This window comes from Vanessa atalanta, chromosome 14 (assembly GCF_905147765.1).
Source record: "Vanessa atalanta chromosome 14, ilVanAtal1.2, whole genome shotgun sequence".
NCBI lineage: Eukaryota > Metazoa > Arthropoda > Insecta > Lepidoptera > Nymphalidae > Vanessa > Vanessa atalanta.
In genome coordinates this window covers 4,661,370-4,682,152 of record NC_061884.1, presented here as the reverse complement: position 1 = coordinate 4,682,152, position 20,783 = coordinate 4,661,370, and the positions used below count along the sequence as shown (strand labels likewise).

The window sequence follows — 20,783 nt, the reverse complement described above, 5'->3', positions numbered from 1 at the left end:
GTGGGATGATCATTCATCGATAGGCGTTTTGATTTTAGTTTCCTATTTTTCAAGGTTTTTCTTTGAAAATGTATTCTATTTAGACTTTTATCATTAATTTTCGTAACGAGTTGTGGAATATCTTCGATTTGTGATTTCCATTTCGTGAAGTCGGTGTCAAAATCGGATCCAGTAATTTCTTCGGTTTCTCTTCTCTTTCGTTTACCGGTCGCAACGCCGAGTTGCAAAAGAATTGGATTGCTAACTAAAGCGGCAGCGGCTCCAAGAAGTGCAATTCCTGCTATCGGCCATAATACCGCTTTGGCCGCCAATGCCTGTAAAAAATATGTTGAATCCAATGAATATTCATAATTAGTACTATGCAAATTACAACGTTGAAAGAGTAGTAATAGCCGTACCATACCGTACCAATAACATAACATACATACATACCTATTTGCGTCTAAGGTTTATTATTCAGAGAAAAACTACTTTTACAGATTATAAACTGTTTATACTTAAATATCTTTCCACCACGATTAAACTCCAATTAATGACTTATTTAACAAAGACAAGTCGGTCATAAATATTTGTCAACAACAAAGAGCATCAATACTATTTACGTTTTGTTTAAACAAAGATTAAAATTTTATGTTATATTCGAGCAGTTATTTAGTTAAAGCAGTCAATTAAATTTTGGTACATATTACGAAATACAATTTTGTAAAACATATAATATGGTCACATAACAACTTAATAATATTATAGATTAAAATGTAAAATAAATTATAGTAGATCGAATCAAGCAATCTTGCCGTTTCCTTATTACTTGGACATGTTTATGTTTAGTCGACATTTACTTGGTAATTTAGGTATTAGCGTGACTAGTAGGCGGAATTTAATTCATTGCCTTTAATAAATTTGACATGTAAAACTAAAAGTATACTTATAATACAAGTGGGAACTAAAGGTCTTATCTATACAAGATAATCGCTTTATTTAGTTATACGGTATAATTAATAATATCAATCAAAATATGCTACACTCAATTAGGCTTTTACACGTCGTAAAATTATATTTTATAGCTATTTTCAAACTTTATTATACGTTTCAAATAATGTACTAATTATAACTTAAATATAATAGTCATTCTCGTGGTTGCTACCGCATTGGTTATGTACGTATCTATAAGGTGGTTATACGTATTTATAACGTCTCGTATTTCCGAGTACAATTTTATAGATGACTTCTTTCCAACTGCTCAATTACTTTTATCACTGTTTTTTAGTATCTCGGATAGGCAAATGGGCCACTTGGTGGTGGCCCCACATAAAATTTGACACTGTAAATCATATTTGGCAAACTTTACATCCCCAGTGCACCACAAACCGTGAAATCTAAGTATCTTGTGACTGTTTACACTGGCTCACTCATTCTCCAAATCATAACACAAAAATACTTAGTATTGCTGTTCGGCGACTTTCATAGAACTTTCATAAAAACAAAAAAGGAATTCACTGACGTGGTTGTAGTGTTTGTAATGATGCCCAGAATAGTGTCCGACAGCACCATGATGTCCGTAGTGATAAGGGTCGAAGTTGTGATGATTGTATTCGTTATGAGCTTGCGGTACGTGATATTCGTATCCGTAACCGATATGTGGGTATTCGTCGTAATCGTGTATGGGATAACCTGAAAAAAAATGTGCATTATCTTATGGTTCATACTAATGTATCATTATTGATTCCTTAGCTGGTAATGACGAGACATTATGATTGAGACTAAAAGACAACCTGTTTTTAAAACAATATTCTCGCATCTTCTACTAAAAAGATGACATATTAAACCCAAATGATTTATTTTGATAGACAAACAATGAATTAGTTCATTCATAGTAATCAAAATTATTTTACCAGGATGATCTCGATTGATTAGTCCTCGGCTGTGACTTGAGCTTGCTAATTTATTGTCGGGTATATCCTGAAAAATTTATAAATATAATTAAGACCATAAAACGAAGCTTCATATATATAAACAAAAACTCGAATCCATCGCAAATATAAATTCATTTCAAATCATTTAAAGTTGTGGGCGTTCAGCCCTTGTGGAGATTTTTTCCCTAGGAAAATAATTAAATCCAATTACACCGTCGTCCTCAGGCACGGTCCGATGGGTCGGAGTCGGTGCGTCTGGTCGCTGCCCTCTTTTCACACGGCTCTTAATGTTGAAACTTCTCAATCGAATCAAAGACTTGTTCTTTTCCCGATTGAAATTTCTCAATCAAAATATATTACTCGCAAACAAGGCCAAATATCGTAAGCATATAATTAAATCAAAATAATAAAATATATGCTTCATTCAGGTTGGTTCTCAAATATTATTGAATCGTCATATAAGAAGATTAAATTTAATGCTAACCTACGACCGATTTCTATCGAGAAGAACCGGCGAAGAACTATGTATTTAGTTACTTTTTTACGTCAATCTCATGTACAAGATATTATCATACAGTTATTTCTCGAATATTATTTTATTCAAACTGTATGAAAATCAACGAATCACTTTTACTTAACATTTTACATCTTTAGTTAAAATGAAAACTGAAACCTACAATATTTAACAATTTACTCAGTGAACTATAATTGAAATTTGAGTGTTTTACGTGTATCTGGCCTAAAATTCAGCTGTATGATTTACCAATACACTCTAAAAGGTAAGGTAAACAAAAATTAGTCAAGGCCTACGTCAAATGTTTTCTTCGTATATTACTTAAAAGATAATACCGAGAATCGATCTCATATATGACTAATAGAATGGTGCCTTTACACTGTCGGTCGAAGAGAAATAAAAATGAAGTAGGAAAGATATACCTATTTATTATTCTCATAATAGTGATAGCTATTAATAGTAGGTTACCTTCTTAAATGTGTAAGAATATACTTTATGTAGGCTCTTGCATTTTTGAATCGTTATTTTACAGGATTTAAATTATCATTCATATTTTATGAAATCATATCCCTAGTGTCTGTAATAACACTGGCTCACTCGCCATAAACTGGAATAGCAATACAATATTATTTATTTTAGGTGATAGAATACGAACTGAGTCGTGTGATTATGTATCGAATGGACAATAAACGAGCAACTCATACAAGACCCACCCAATCCCAGAAAGGCCTACAACTCGTGTTAAATCAAAAGAAATTAAAAATAATATTTGTAAATTTTAAGTCATCAGTAACTATAAAAAAAATTTTTGTTCCTATTTACGTTCTTACAATTATTATAAGTTTTATCAATTTGTTTGCAATAAATATACATATGTTTAACTAATTTAGAAACGAAATTGCATCCCCTTTAAATTAATGCTTTTTGATTTTGTATTTTAACATATTTGCATTCAAAGTCACATTAGTCTGACTTTGAATGCAATTGACTAAAGAATGTAATGTTTAAGTGAGTAAACTGCTTAAGAAAGGTAACATGTTCACCGTCACGGGAAAAGATTACCAGCTATGTTGTCCCAGTTCCGACGTAAAATAAGTGCTATACAATAAAAAACAATTCATCTAATTACTATGGGAACAATATTTATCATGTATTTGTAATAAAAATTAATGTAAATTATATCGGTTAAAATGACTCACGTTTCCGTTCCGACAAGTTATCAAGAATGTGGGCCATACTAGTGATATTCTCACCAATAGCCTGAGCATGTATTTCTACATTTCAATTACAAAGTTTCTTACGTAGTTCGACGTTTTATTTATATATCACCTACATGACGTCTAACTAGTTGATATTGCATTTAATTCACCTTGTGCTAGTCGTTTTTTGGTGTCTCAATCAAAATTTAAATTTAACGATTCATTTAAAAATACATATATTTATTAAGTTATGAAATTTTACATATTACAAGGTGGTTTTCCATCACAATCTCTAGATTTTATAAAAATCAATTGGTGAACAACAACTCTTCGATTTTATGCAATTTACTGCAAAACAATAAATAGCCAATTGCTTTGTTCCGGTTTGCAGGTGCAGTAATCATGTGTAATTATCGAGACAATTATAAAATCTTATACCTTGTTGTTGGCGGTACATTGACATTGTATGGGCGAAGATGACGTACCATTGGGTGCCCCATTTGCCCTTCCTAAAAAAAAACATATCAATAAATTGTTCAAATTGATATTTACCTGTAAATTAGTCGGTCGAAAATGAGATAATTCAGTATATCGTTTCGGATCTTCTTTCTGCAACGTTTTTACATTCGAAGTATTCTGTAATACAATACATAAAACAAAAACTCAAATAAATACATCGTATCGAAACATCAGAATGTTAAACATAATAGCATTCAAACCGCTTCGTATATTACTTACAGTATTATCTTCCTTCAAAGAAAATTCCCTGATGTTCTCGTTGAAATTGGAATTCGTAATAGGATTACATCCTCCAAAATTCTCTATTGTTAATATAAAAATACCGAATGAAACAAATACATTGTACGAAGATCTAAAAGAATGTAACTGCATGATGTAAACACTTTCAAATGAAACCACTCGAACACATGAAATATTGCATGGTGCTCATGTTACATTAAAAGAGTAGACGCTGAAATGCTATACTTTATAAAAAAATGCGTTAGAAGAGGGGAGGTTTGGATGACAATTTGACAGACTGTGAAACAATGGATTCCAAGATATAGTTACGCCCTGTTGAGCGTTGCGAAGTCATTTCATTGTTCCTAATCATAATGATGGTCATATTATTGCAGATTGTTACAAGCTGTATGAGCATTGTCTCAGATAGTTAAACTGTTAGTCCTACTTAGAGCATGAAAGTAAATTGATTACGAAAAGATGAGGTGGAGAAATGGGGAACACGTATCCATATTCATTGAAGTACCTGGAATGGTAGAGTATTCTACACAAGTATCGCGAAAGCAAAGAAAGTCAACAGTTTCCGCACTGTATAATGCGTTCTCTCTGTGTATAAATTATTGAAAACATCGTGCTCTACCATAGTCCATAATATATTTTATGCTTCCAAATTTAGAGTCCAAATTTCTTTTAGAAAATCTATTACCTAAGTACTACATATCCTTGGTTTATATAATGGTTCATTGTGCAAGCTAGGTACTGTATTGTATACTGTCACCAATTAAAAACAAACATTAATTTATTTAATATTTACTTATACTAAAATTAAACAAATTTAAATACTTATGTTTAAGAAGCCGCTTAAGTATTTTTTACATTATTTTGTTATTTTCTATTAGTTTTCTTTATTACTTTATTAGTTTTCTTTTTCCTTAAATGTAATTTGTTATATAGTTTTATTAGTGTTAGTCCGAAGTTAATGGAATAAATAATCTCTGATCGACAGAAACGTACGCGTTTCCGTTTTATTAGTTTAAATTATTTATTTTGCGGCAAGCAGATTTACGATTGGCACTGCAATATATCAGGAACCCACTAATAAAATTCTGCGTACAAAGATATAAAACGGTTGATAATGTTAACGAAAATTATTCATTACGATGGAGCAATTTGGAAGGTAGAGCATTTCAGAAAAATAATTTACGTGAAGCCTACATATATAACAATTAGGGAAGTATTCATTAATATTTAAACAGTTCCTGTGTAATTTAATCTGTTATTAAAACGACATATCATTATTCATAGTATGTCGTAGAATATAGGATTACTATTATTATGTAACTACGTTCTTATTAAAGTTATATAAAATTGCTGTTAATTCCACTTCCAGGTGTACATTTTTTATATCTTCGTTTTTCCTAGACGGTGTACGATCCTTTATTTTACGACCTTAAATTCTTCAGGAGATCCATAGGTGGAAAAAGTATCGGATGCCTTTTCAATTGCTACCGCATGGAAAAACATTTGGAATTAGAAAGAGGGTCGTGACAAATGATCTTGTAGGATAAATTGGTCAAACCTCATTTTTCTTTTAAAGCTTTACAGAAAATTGGGATTACAGTTTTACAAAATCACGTATCTATATTGTAATTTTTTGTACCCTATATAAACTTGTATTTAAAATCTTTTTAAGAATAAAAATATAATTTTCACGTTCACTAAACCCATACCTTACGACGTTATAAAATCAAATCGCTGTTTCCTTGAATTTGTTTTTTAAGCCTTAGAAAGCAAACATCCATCAACGTCTAGAAGCATCAAAGAACGTTTGGAAGGTAAAGCAGGAGGTGTCACGGTAGATAGATCGAGTCGTAATCGAGTATCAATAGAAATACGATTTGTGATTGCGTTGGACTATACGTCTACGTGAGCGATGGCCTTACTGATTTGATTATACATGACACAATGAGTATTGATGCTGAATCGAATATCTTTTATAGATATCTGGGTCACACCCAGACATTCTTGTATAGTTAGTCGTCAGGTATTAGGCATAAAAAGTAGCTCTTGCTTAGAATTCAAGCTCGCTTCATATTTCATCAAATTCGGTTCAGTCGTATGTCCGTGAGTAACAGACAGACAGACGGACAGAGTTATATTCGTATTTATAATATTAAATATAGACATTAGTATAGATCATAATCATAGACACATACATAATATAGAAAGTTATGAAATCTTAGGATACGATGACAATTATACAAGTATACAAGTAGTTAGTTAAAAAATGAAACGCTTCTGACACGTGATCTGAAGTGCGAGCGCTGTTTATAGTTTGTAGTATATTGTATTTTAAAATTTTAAAGTAGCTTTTGCTTGAGGGTGCTCTAAATGCATCCACCGATGACATGAGAGCGATGTTTGTGAGATTCTCGCAATACGAGTCTTGTGAGTGACGTGGTTTGAAAAATGCGGTGATGCTTGTGAGACGTTAATGCAGCTGAATATGCGAGGGTGCAAATGTGCAGACGTACGGGTATTCGAAATAGAAATGGGGTGACTTTGAGATGACATCGTTTATGAATTGTCGAGATGTCGTAAACATAAAAGCGTTTTATTAATGGAAAACTTTAATACTGCATTTTGAAATATACGGGTTTCTTATTAGAATTTACATTTTTAGCATTTTTATTTAGCTTATATATCGTTTATTGAACTATGACGTTATTTTCGGTTGTGTCTCCTATGGTTCAGTTAAATAACATACATAATATCATAGATGATACATTTTACGCTAACATAGAAAGACAGAATGACAGACGAAACCCGACTGATTATAGTCACCAGTCTTTATAATATATTACCTTTTAAAAATGGCTTCTATGTCAAAACAATCGACTATACAAGTGTAACAATCATTATTTCTTAAAAAAAAAAAACATACAATTATTTCAGTAGAGCTATTCCGTAAGAACAAACTCGAAACTCATTGCAGAATACGATCGTGAAATATTAAAAAGTGATATGCGATATTTGACTATAACACTTCAATTAGTTTAATAACACACAGATAACTTATCAAAACTCATCACTCCAATACGATCAATCAGTTACGTGCTTTTATTCACAGGAGATGTCTAAAATTACATTTACATATATTAGATGAATACAAACGATTAACCATAAATGCTCTATCCTCTTGCTACATCTCTGTAATAAATCTAAAAGCCACAAACGTAAACACGAGCTGCACATCCCAAAAGGAATAGGCGGAGTAAAAAAATTACACTCGTTAGAGCGCGAGAAATTGGCGTTAATAAAAAACTCCGCGTAATTCGGAAACGTGGACGCTGACAAACGAGCTGGATGGAGGTGCGTAATGAGGCGACATCACCTGCCTGTATACAACGAATATCTACTCCATTTAAAATTGTTATGTTAACCTGGCAATTTGTTTTGGAATATTAGATTTATTTCTGGGTTTTCAATGTATGTAATGCTTCTTAAAACAGTATTATCTAAGCTAAACGTGGGCTCATATCACTTATAACCAATTGATTTTTTTAATATTGAACGTTTTGCTGATTTTTTTTTGCTTTAAACTTTGCTTAAGTAATGTTTGATACAAAGTGAACTTAATATAATTTCTCGAAATAATCTCTCTGAAAAACCAAATTTTTGGCTACTCTTTCCTTTAAATTATGTTTGAAGGTGTAAGCATATTTCCGTTGAGGTAATTTCACTTTGAAGATTGATGATTGTTCAATAGTTTTTTGGATTTAAATAGGTAATATATTTTTTATGTCATGCAAAAAAAGATCAAAAATATGTTTTAAAATGGAATGTATAGGATTTCATCAACGTCCTTATAGTATTCAGTATCATAGATAACTTTTTTTTTATATTTAGGTATGCATATATATATTTAAAATGAACTGTTTTTGTTTTAGAATCTACGGAAGTAAATTAATGATTGTCAGATGAAGTTCACCCTTCATTTCCTCTATAAACAAAGGAGGGTGCTTTAAAATTTAATAATTTATAGAGCTCGTTTGACTTTAAATATTTCTTAGCTTTTAGTTATTTTTGACGAAAGTATATTATGACGTGATTTATAATTTTATGAAAATCAAATACCAAAATCAGAATTTAGTTCATTTCTCGTTCGAAATCAAAATTACCTCATTTTACAGAACTATATTAAAAGTAAAGCTATCACCGGTTCAGAAAGTAGATTCTACCGAGGAGAAGGTCAAGAAACTCAGTAGATACTCTTTTCCTATATTTGAGATACATTATGTTTGTTAAATACAGTTACATATAAAAGTCAACTAGTATATTAATTCAAATAATGAAAAAAAAAAACATTTGTTTGATATAAATAATACTCTGATGTCTATATTACATACATGTGTGGACAGTGAACGGAATCAAATAAATTGCGGACACAAAACGATACCCCAACAATCCTATAATCCGCACATTGGGATATTCGCATGGTTCTGTCATGGCAGATAAAATGACACGACGCTGTGCCTTAAAATATTCACAAAAACAATTGATGTTCCTGAATTGATTATAAACAGTATTAAACAAATGACTTAGTTGATGAAGAGATATGTTACTAAAATCGCTTGGTATAAATGATAAAATTATCGCTGATGAAATTGTAAGTATTCGTTCTTGATGAACAGTAAGCGGAATTTTAGTGGCTTTAAAAACACAGGTTGTTTAATTTGCAAACCGAAAGGGATCATTGTGTCTATTATGACCGAATCGGCACGTTCCGCACACCTATGTGATCTACGGGTACGAACGAATCCGACTTCGTTGTTTTTTATGAAAAGATTATATTCGAGTATAATCCGAATTTAAATGAAACTGATAAACTCATTATAAGGATTTAAATAACAGAAATGGGTATTTCTCAGTTGTTCTCTTTATCTGTGGTTATGTAATTATTGGTAGGGCTTTGTGCAAGCCCGTCTGGGTAGGCTGTTAGATTGTTGTGTACCGGTATGAAGGATGATTGAACCAGTGTAACTTCAGGCAAGAGCGACATAACATCTTAGCTTCCAACGCTGGTGACGCATTGGTAATGTAGGCAATGGTTAATATTATAATATAACAGTGCCAGTTTCTATCAGCAATAGTGACCACTTACCATCAGGTGGCCGATTTGCCCATCCGCCTACTTGTTCTATAAAGATAAACAATAATTTATTTCTAAATTTTTGCGCGCTAGGTCGGCTCCAAGTATTTTTCAAAGCCTTGGACTTACATCGTCTCATGTGCTTAATTAATTATTGAGCCTTTTAAATTCGGAATTATTATCATTTCTTCTCTTTTTTGAGTCATTTTTAATACGTGCATATATCCGTCCAGCAATACGTTTCTGTTCTAATATCATAAATTCTATATCCCTTGTTTAGGTGGCATTGTATGAAAACTACCTATAAAATAAAATATTTTGAATTTCATTGCTACGCAGTCTAGCAAATTAGACTTAATGTTGGCTTTGTTTAAATTACTAAAATAAATAGTCCCCTGTGAAATATAAAATAGAAAAGTCCTCATATAAAAGTCCTCATATAAAGTCCGCATAGAAAAGTCCTCTGTGATATTACCTGCGGCACAGGGAACAGATATAACAAAATCATTAAGAAGACGTAATAAGGAGCCTAAAAATAATAATTCCAATTCTAGATGTGGGAAAGTTAATCTATGGTAAGGCGACAGGATGAATTGAGGTGCTTGAGGTGGTATTGAATATTATAATATTATTTTATTTAAAAGCTGCCTAAAAATTTAGTTTAAACATGACAATAGTAGCATATCTCTCAAAGAAGAGAAAAAGTTATTCTATGGTAAGGCGAAATAAGCAAAACAAACCGGAATGTAATGGATAGTCTATATCTATACAAATACATAAAATTTAAGTGTCTATCCGTTATATCAAAATAACCGCCTATTTTTAAGTTTAATTTGGCTATTTGCAAGTTACCAGTTACATTTTTTTTATCTTACGCTGTTACTTAATTATTTAAATATTTATTTCCGTCACAAACTGAATTCCACGCTGGCGACACTGCGAGTATTGCTAGTGTAAAATAAAACCTAAAATGGACAGAGATACAGGATATAAGCATAACGGTCTAATGAAAGCCCTATGCAAATGTTACCAGGACTACATAACTCACGCACGGGTGGCGACAGACCACCCTTTTTGTGAAATGACACTTATTTTTGGTAACCAGGAAATTGCGCACTTCTAACTAGGACGCTTAAACGGTGGAGCTCAAAGGCAATTTGTTAAAACGTTTCGAGTTGGGGACGCGACAAGTTTAATGGATATGTTTAATATTTTTAGCATAGATTTGAATAAATATTTATAGTAAGCCCCGCTTTTTTTATTGCAAGTGTGCACGTTTTGTATGCTTCTCCTTTATTTATATGTAAGGAATCTCGGTGCGACGCGATCTTGATGGATTTGCCAATATAAAATTATGTAAATTTTTCACATTATAATTTAAAAACGTCCCGAAATATTTATTAATAAAATAATGATTATAAGCAAATTTAAAAAGGCATATTTTATACGTTCGTGTTAACAAAAGATTAAAAAGCGATGTTTAATGTACGAATAGTTTTTGTTTAATAGAGCATTAAAAGACTTTCATTGCTCGATTGTCTGTATTGTAATGTTGGTGTACAATATTACAAATATAGTGTTAATTTATCGTCTTAGCACGGTACATTTTCTCTTCTTCGATTACACATTCCGGATGTACGAGAATTAAATTTGTCGACGCCGGACCAATGTTTACTTGACAGAAATAAACAACATCGATTACTGGATGTGCTCAACGTTCATTAATATTTTACAAATAATTTTTATCATAAATATATATTAAACATTGTGTTTTTTTCGTTGTATGGGATACGTTCCTAATTCATTCATCCGATTGTATTTGAATGTTGTACAGTTATTGTTGACACTATAAAAAAAAAAAAATACCTAAATCTGTTTTTTTTTTTAATTACAATATAGGTGGTGCAGCAATTGTATCTGTTTTCCATAAAAAATTAAGAGGCAAAGCATAGGCGTGTACGTTTTGATTCTGTTTTGATAACTAGTAAAAAAAGCTAATCTTACTATTACCTTCTGATTTTTTATGTTTACTCCCAGTAGGTGCAAAAATATAGTATATATTTAAAATAAGAAATAGGTGTTTAGTTAATTATACTAGGCTTTGTACGAGATGCTTTTTAAAATAATGATATAAAAATATAAGTTTTATAGAACAGATAAGTATTATAGAACAATAAAAATCGAACGAAACGATCTCTACTCCCTTAATGGAAATATGTACACGTTCCCGCTCGTCCCACGCCTTTTTGCATCATGCGTTTATTCAAATGTATTGTAATATCTCATAATAAATCTATAACTACTGGACAAAAATGCTTAAAATGTTTTGTTTTTGTGATAAATACTATGTGGTAAATAAATTTAATTTTGAATCAAATCCGTAATGAAGATGGTTTGAAATATTACCTAATACAGTTTTGGCAGCGTTCGTTTGGAAACACCCGGCGCGCTGACCACGTTGGCAACATATAAGCATACTATTTACGCTATGATACTTATCGATATACCAAAAGTGATGGGGATAAAGTGAAGATTGACCAAAATATAAAAAACATATTCGCGATGTTTAGTCTCTTCCAGTAGTAGTTACCGTTCGAAGAATTCATTTTTAAACGCACAACGGGTTGGACAAATGTTTATTTAATTTGAACTGCGTGGTATTCATTTGTTGATAACGAGAATTGAAGTGTAAGAATAGTTTCAAAACATAATAAGATTACTAATAGCATTAATATAAATAAATAAGCGAATTAAAATATATCTTCTTAATATTATTTTTTTGCCAAAAAGGCATACTTATTTTACTAATAATATATTTTTATACGAAATTATAATTATGATGTTTGTGCTTGTTTCAGAGTTGAAAATGTCAAACATTTGTGAACGATTCATCAGACGACACTGTGAAGATAAAAATGGCGGCTCATATATGAAGGTAAAATGACAATAAAATATTTATTAAAAATAACTATTTGAAGATAATTCTTTTAAGAAAAAAATTTGGGAATGTCAAATTCAATATGTAGTTAGTAATAAGTTACAAATTTTAAATTAATAAATACCTTACAAATATTACCGAATACTAATTTATATTTTTTAATACGATCAATATACTGTGTATTTTGTACATACATTACATTAGCAGCCTGTAAATTTCCCACTACTGGTCTAAGGCCTCCTCTCCCTTTGAGGAGAAGGTTTGGAGCATATTCCACCACGCTGCTCCAATGCGGGTTGACGGAATACACATGTGGCAGAATTTCGTTTAAATTAGACACATGCAGGTTTCCTCATGATGTTTTCCGTCACCGCTGAGCACGAAATGAATTATAAACACAAATTAAGCACATGGAATTCAGTGGTACTTGCCTGGGTTTGATCTCGAAATCATCAGTTAAGATGCACGCGTTTTAACCACTGGGCCATCTCGGCCATCTTATTTTGTACATAGAACTATACTATTATGATATTCGTTAAAGGGTAATCGATGAATGCATTTGACAGTTTAATTTCCTATTTTGCTAAAGTACTACTACCTGTGGTTATCGTTTTTAGATTTTAAAACATGATTCTTATATATTATTTAATGTATAATATTTTACTTATTAATTTAGACGTATTTACACATAGATATTATTGTTTAGTAATTTATAACAAAATACGGTCACTAAGCCTTTGCAACGTTTTATATCGTATACCGATTTTTACACGCTTAGTTTACTTATGTGTAAAAACATAATTGTTTACTTTGGTTCAAATCAACGAGTTTTCGCGACATTAAACTTAATTTTTTTTTTAATTATTATTGATTTTGAGCTTTCATCACACACAAAATGATGTATAGATTTTTTATAATTTATATGTTAAAATGAGGCGCCTTAAAATAACTGCAGAGCAGAATAACACAGCAATGCTAGTGCTATGTATGCATGTGTATCAGCAAAATAATTCCCATTAATTTTCTTACGCACATATTAAATTATTTGTATTTAAAGAGTTAGAAAAGCAATATTATAATTTATAGCATATTTCTTCTTGAAACAGAAACATAATATAACATTAAACAAACTCAACTTTTCAACCTTCGAAGATACTCATAAATCCAATCACATCAAACTTTAAAAGCGTTTTGGAGAAGTTGTGAAATGATCATTATAACTTTGACTTACAATCATGAAAATTGTCCATTAGCGACGGGAGCAATTTTCCGAACAAACAGCCCAAGGGCCGAGATTTTAATTAGTGTTATATTATCACTCAGGCGTCGTGATATAAAGTCACGTCACTTAGTAGACGAGTTGTTTCGAATTCAACCCTTTAGTCATATTTGTCAACGATTTTATTATATGTGTATTTGTTATATGTTTAATTGTTGCGTGACTTTTATAAAATTAAACCAAAAATAAGTGATTTCAATACTATTTCTTTATCAAATTTTTATGTATTTCGAATTCAAAGATAATATGTATATTTCGTCACTAAATTGTCGACGGTGTAAACATTGTCAATTTATTATAATTAGTACAGCATTGTATATTTTTGTCAAAATTGATTTGTAATGTATTTGCATACCAATTCGGCAACAGGAACAAGCTACCCATGATATATGCATGATAAATGTATTATGCAATTGTATCTACTATTCTTCATGGCGTAATAATTGTACTACCATAGGGGTTTATATTAATGTTTCCTTACACCAATTTACCGCCAATTAAGGGAACTAAGATTTTATGTCCCTTGTGACTTTAATTAACGTGGCTCAAACCGGAATAGAGTATTACAAAGTATTATTGTTTGGGCGTAAAATGACTGATAAATACGTCGTACTCACACAGACGGGCTTGCTCGGGCACGATAGAAAATAGAGATTAGCTTATAATTTGTGTCATCAATGCGTTTCCGAAAAGTCTCTTTTCTATCTCACTCGTGAAATGTGAAAAATCGTCTCACACTGATATTCTATTTTGATGAGTGTGTATTTTAACAGTTATAAAATTATAATAGTCAAAGTCGCATATCACATACAATATACATGCATACATACATTTAACGATCGTGTTTCATTTGTTCTTATAGAATAGCTCTTATAAAATAACATTTTAAATTTAGCAATTGCAAAGCGTAGTTGCGGTGCCGTTCAATTTCCGCGACCGCACAGCGGCGCCGGGCGTCCGAACGATAAAACGTAACACGTATGTGTAAATCTGTTTAAAAGTTGTTTTCTGATGTATTGTTGTTTAGTTTCACCAGCTATTAGTTAGTTCCTGTTATTTTGTTTATATAGTATAAGATAAATATATCGCACCTATATTGATTAAAATAATAATAATATCAAATAGTAAAGATGTTTAAATAAAAGATTAATTTTATCAGAAAGTATATTCTATATGTTATCTGATCGAAATGTTTTTGTAATCTACATTTTAATTGAAACAAACGTTCTCTATTTATGTAGTTATTAAATAGATACCTTAGACTATAATCTATTTCTGTGTTAAATCTTCTTCAGATGACGGAAAAAACGACATTACTTATTACTTTTCCATATACGTGTTATAATACAAAAATAGAAAATCTCAATAAGTCAATTCCTATCAAAAGTAACGTCATCCCGTTGGCTAGTACTTTAAAAGATAAAAACGTTGAAGGACTCGTGATTATACGAATCTTCTATAATATTGTGGAAATGTTCTGTGACTAATAAACTGACGTGAATCAAAATCGTGCTTCGACAGAATGTAATTATTACTTCCCTACCTGTGAACCTGGCTGTCTGGAGTTTTAACTCATTTTGTTGCGTAACGCGCAACTCGGTACTGAAATAATTAACTTTCAACAAGTTTTAATAAGATTTTAGATATGATGATCTTCTTACTTTGATTATTCGATTTTTAAAACATTTTTTTTTTAAAGAATTGTTTGTTTGAAGATAAAACCTACTACTCAAAATAAAAAATATAAGTTAAAAACATAAAAACATAAGTTTTTTTATAATTTTTCATCAAGGAGAGTTGAAGTAAGATCTTATAGAATAGCATTACTGATTAAGTAAAACTGAATAATTTTCACTCCCTAGAGGATGTTAGCTGTGACATAAATTTTCAACGAAGATCTTTTATATAAATTATGTTTATATTACTTTTAGTTCTCGATCACTTTTCACTTTTGTTTTTTTTTATATATATACGAATATCATAACTATGTATGTTATAGGTTATAATAAAAATATTCAAAGCGATGCATATATACGATACAATAATATTCAATGCATAACATTACAGAATTCTATATCTGTGCTGTTGACTACTGAGAAGTTCTGTTGTCTGCAGCTAATTCTGAGTGTATGACGAAATCAGGTTTATCCTAAAAATATATATTCATTGGATCTGAACCAACAATAAAATTTCATATCCGTGGGATAAAAAGAAGTGGTACTAATCCACTAATCAATAATCTGGCACGATTTTACTAACAAACATTGCAAATCAAATAAAAGCGTGTTAAATAAGCTACGATATATGTATTGACATATATTGTATAGTATGTAATTATGTGTATAAACATACTTAATATTTAACAATTATTATCTTATAAATTTACTCCTCCTTATTTCATAATATTTTATTAAATCGTATTTCATCAAACCAATAAGAATTTCTTGTTACACAGATATATTTCTTTATCTCGATAATTCAACTCTATATGTATCCTTAGATAAAAAGATAATATTGAACAATAAAAAAACAAATAATCTGTCTGTCTATCTATTCGTCCAGTCATTTCCTTGCACTGTCAGAAAATTAATAGCAGTAATCAAACTCGATCGCAATATGGCGTCCTGTATCACATTCTTCGACAAACAGCGGTAATAACTTTTGCGGTCTAATAACATTAAGTAAAGGGTGTAATTTGTTACGCCGTACAAATGACAAGGCGACAACAACGTCCATTCATTCCGCCATATTGACGACCGACCTTGTTTGTGTATCTTTTCATATTTACTAAAATATATGTAAGGAAATGGGTTATTTGTAAAAATTGTTTTGGGTTGAATTGTTATTAATGTTTTGAGTGATTTCTGTATCTCGAATAAACTACATATATATGATTGTGTTCAGCTTGCTGTCGTTGAAAAATAGTCTTAGGAAACCTGTTGATATTAAGAAATTCTGAGACTTAGATTGAGCAGCTTCGATTACTGCTCCTTAAAAGCCTGGCCTTAGTCATTACATCGAAAATTGTATGTGTTATAATTTTAATTTTTAATGTTCTCGGTCGATATTTTAACAACGATCAACAGTATGTGAAAATTCAAATGAACTAAAATTCGTAGAAAGCGAAAAAAAAAATACCATAAAGATCACGAAGGATATCCGAAGGAGATCGTAATATAACGAAATTTTCCCTTTTTTTCGTTCACTAAGTCGATCCTACACAATATCTCAAATTCATTCTGCTCGTTTCACATGCATTTTAAAATATATATCATGACCGGATGACTATTTGGCCTGGCCCCGTATCAGAACTTTTTATTGCATTACTTTTAATAGTTTGCTGATATTTATGAACTTTGTTTTGCAGAATGTAATTATTGTTTACATTATCATGAGTTATATTTACACAGGATGTACTTTATCAATGCATCATTGTATCGAACAACAATTGATACAAATAATAACTATCAATTTTATATTATTTTTTTTAGATGAGATTATAAAAATCACAATATTATTTATTTATTTGTATAATAATAGCAAGCCAATCGTTTAGGAAATTTTAGTAGCAATTAAAGTATACAAAGGAGGTCTTATATTGTACTAACAACCCACTTGTAAGCTCTCCTAGAGCACGTATTAAATACTATAATTAAATAATAGCTTACTCTAAAAATTAAAAAGTAGAAAATCGGGTCTTAGTGTAATATTAAAATAATAAAAATCTTTCTAAAAAAATAAACTAGATTAATTTATCTACTTCTCTAACAGGGTGTACATTATTTCGCCAATGTTAAGTTTGATAGGAAATTAATTGATCAATCGAGATATATATTTTTAATCTTTACTGTAATTTTCAATAATCACATTCATTTGTCATCAACTCAAATTAGGAACTATAATATTTATTATAATATTGATAAGTAGATAATTTTATTTATTAAGTAAAAGTGAGGCAACTCAATCTATAATCGGACAAACCAATAACTTTAAAAGGTCTACTTTTTTATTGAATCACTTTAGCAGATTACGACGGTAAATATAAACGTATAGTTAAATAGATGCGGAAAAATGACACTTTGTCGTGGCTGTAAGGAAAGACATTATTCATAAACGCGCGGGCGTCGGTAGAGCCTCGAGGGAACGTGCAGTTTAATGTCGGAATTTGCATATCGTAGTATATTCGAATTTTAGAAATATGCTTTTTGAGAATATGTTTTAAATTTGGGAATATAATACAATTTTATTTTCTATAAACTATTAAGAAGACGAATTCATACATTCATACATAAGCCAATTTCGTTTAGGTTCATCTTTGAAAATAAAGCTTTTGCTTCAGTTCATGTTTCAGGTATTGCGTCAGACAAGACAAGACTCAAAAGACACAGATAAAGTATCATTAATATTTGTCCTTGAAAGTTTTACTCTAATCGAACCAAAATATATTTAATATAATATAGTTTCAAAAATCACCAATTTTTTATTAAATATATTGATTAAGTAAAATATCGTATGGGTTTTGTTTCGAATAGACCGTAAAAATAATATATAGTCGTAAGCGTATTTTCCGAACATCTCCCTCTTAATATTCTCCTTATACTGTATTAAATAAAATATCGTCTCATAACATTAAACGATGGAAAGAAATAATAACTTGAGCAACAGTCCCGGCAGACATTATGCGACACTTCCAAACAATTAGACGAACCTCGTTAGCTTTATGCCATTTATGAAGCACTCTTTCGACTTCTATGCACTTTATGAGGAATAAAAAAAGTAGATCAAGTCGCATTATGACCCGGAATTGTATTAAAGGGGGGATTATCTCTCAATTGAGAAAGGAAATAGCTTCGTATTATTTTTAAAACATTATATTAAATTGAGTCGATGGTTAAAATATACTATTCTGATGAATTAACTTAATAAATTAAGTTACTAAAGTAATATGAAAAAAAAATAAGAAATGTTATTATTAAAGAGATTTACATAGCATAGTTCACTATTATCATTAAAATATACAAATGAGTAAGTATGATTGCTGTTAAGATAGTTATATATCACTAACAGGAACACTAGTGGAATGAGTCGTTATGGTTATTATTGGTTTCCTAGCAACGACATGTATACAAATACGTTGGTCGTTGACCTACTATAGAAAATAATACCATACAAATTACACTCGCAGCCAATGACCTATTTCGTTTTCTAATCATTGCCTCAAAATAAATGTTTATATTGTTATTGTTTCTTGTTTGAATGTACAGGTGGTTATTTATTAATACTGATCATATTGTTTATCTAACAACAAACTATACCTTTCTTATAAATATTGTTTATGTCTGGACTTGTAACCATTCTCATTCTGCTTTTGTCTAGTATTAACTAGATATGCCTCGAATAGAAATTCAGCCAGGTACTCGGCCATAGCTGTGAATATTCGGTGATAGTGATATCTTCGTGTGTAACAACATATACACAGGTTAGTAGTACTAAAAATGCTAAGAATTTGTGAATTGTTAGGTAAAAGTTAAAGTTGGTTTCCATAGCAACAAAGTTTATGGTATCAAACAATTTGTTTATGCTGGAAGGTATCGATTGAAATTCATTTAGTGTCAGGAGCTGGACGTATGGATCGACTGTCATACGATTTATTTATTGTATGGAAATTGAAAGCGACAATGAATCAATTCATTTATTAAAATACCAATTATTTATATTTTAGTTAAAATAAAATTAACCTTATTGTTTTAATTTCCTCTCTATCAAATCTCTGTCACTTACAAATAATATACATATATTCCAATTAAAACAAATGATAATTATCAATATTATGTGACATATAAGTACCTATAGGTATACATATCACTTTTTTGAGCATATACAGATACCATACACCAGTAGAAATTTAAAAAAGTGGTTGCTTTTTCAGATAATTTGAAACACGTTTTGAATTATTTATTAGTAGATAGATTGTCAAAGGTGATAACGCGTCGAAATTAAATAGGTTAAAATGCACACTAGGAAACAAGTATGATGTTGAGCCAGTGACAAGTTGAGCGAGTGTCAAGCTGTCACGCTCACCGAGTTAATAAATTTGGCCCGTTTGTTTTATATCTTTTGTAGTGTAACACTCTAAATCTATATAGATATTTAAATAATGTACGGACACACGCTATTCGTCATATGAAAATAACGTTTTTTTCATATCAATGACATTCACAAAACGGTGTTTTTTTTTTTTAAAAAACATTTTCAATGTATCTTTAGTCTTCATTTCATTCAAATAAGTGAAAAGTTTTGTGAAAGGAGCGAGAATGAATAGCCCGAAGGGGTTAAAATCGAACTTGTCGCTTTCCAATCAATATTTGACCCTTTTATCGTATTCCTTTTAATGTTCAAATTTATAACTGTGGTGTTCTAAATAATGATCAGTTCGAATTTCAAATTCAAATTTAAGAAATAAAAGAAAAAAGTTCTAACCAAAAATTTAAATCCTTCAATGAATATTCATTTCTGTTGTAAGACGAAACGTAGATTTCAACGTGTCTCGTTATTCATTTGCCAACACGTATCAACATGAGCCGAAAAATTATGGTAATTTGTCCTGTACAAGGGGCGGTGCGCTAATAAAGGCCGAAGTTGGTACAACACGTGGGGTGCTGATGGGCCGTGCGGCTTGGAGAATTTTATTTGAAAAACTTTTTACATCCGCCACCCCGGCTTCGTCTGCAAACTAAGCAAATAACTAACTCTTATACTCATAGTTCATTACGAATACGAACATTCGATTTTTGATAAATACATTTTATTGTACTAGTAAGGAAAATTGAGGAAAAGATAAGGATGAATTGGATTTTTTTGAACATTTTGAACGAACACTTTAGCGCGCCAATGGCTAACAGACAAGAAAAAGAAAATCGGTTGACAAACAGAATAAAAGATACAGGACAGTTTTATCTTAACTTGTATATATTAATATATATAAACGAGGCAAACGTCCTTGAGAGTTAAAATCTTCAAGAACATTTTCAAAGACAATGGATACAGCCC

General features: G+C 30.7%; 1 protein-coding gene across 1 annotated transcript in view; it reads left to right on the top strand.

Moving 5' to 3' along the window:
- The window catches only part of LOC125068774 (protein sprint), a 210,668-nt gene that overhangs the window by 516 nt on the left and 189,369 nt on the right, over positions 1 to 20,783 (top strand). The window contains exon 2 of the mRNA XM_047678082.1: positions 12,375 to 12,451. Coding sequence (XP_047534038.1) covers positions 12,383 to 12,451 — 69 coding nt within the window. The 5' untranslated portion in view covers positions 12,375 to 12,382. The remainder of the gene's footprint in view (positions 1 to 12,374; positions 12,452 to 20,783) is intronic.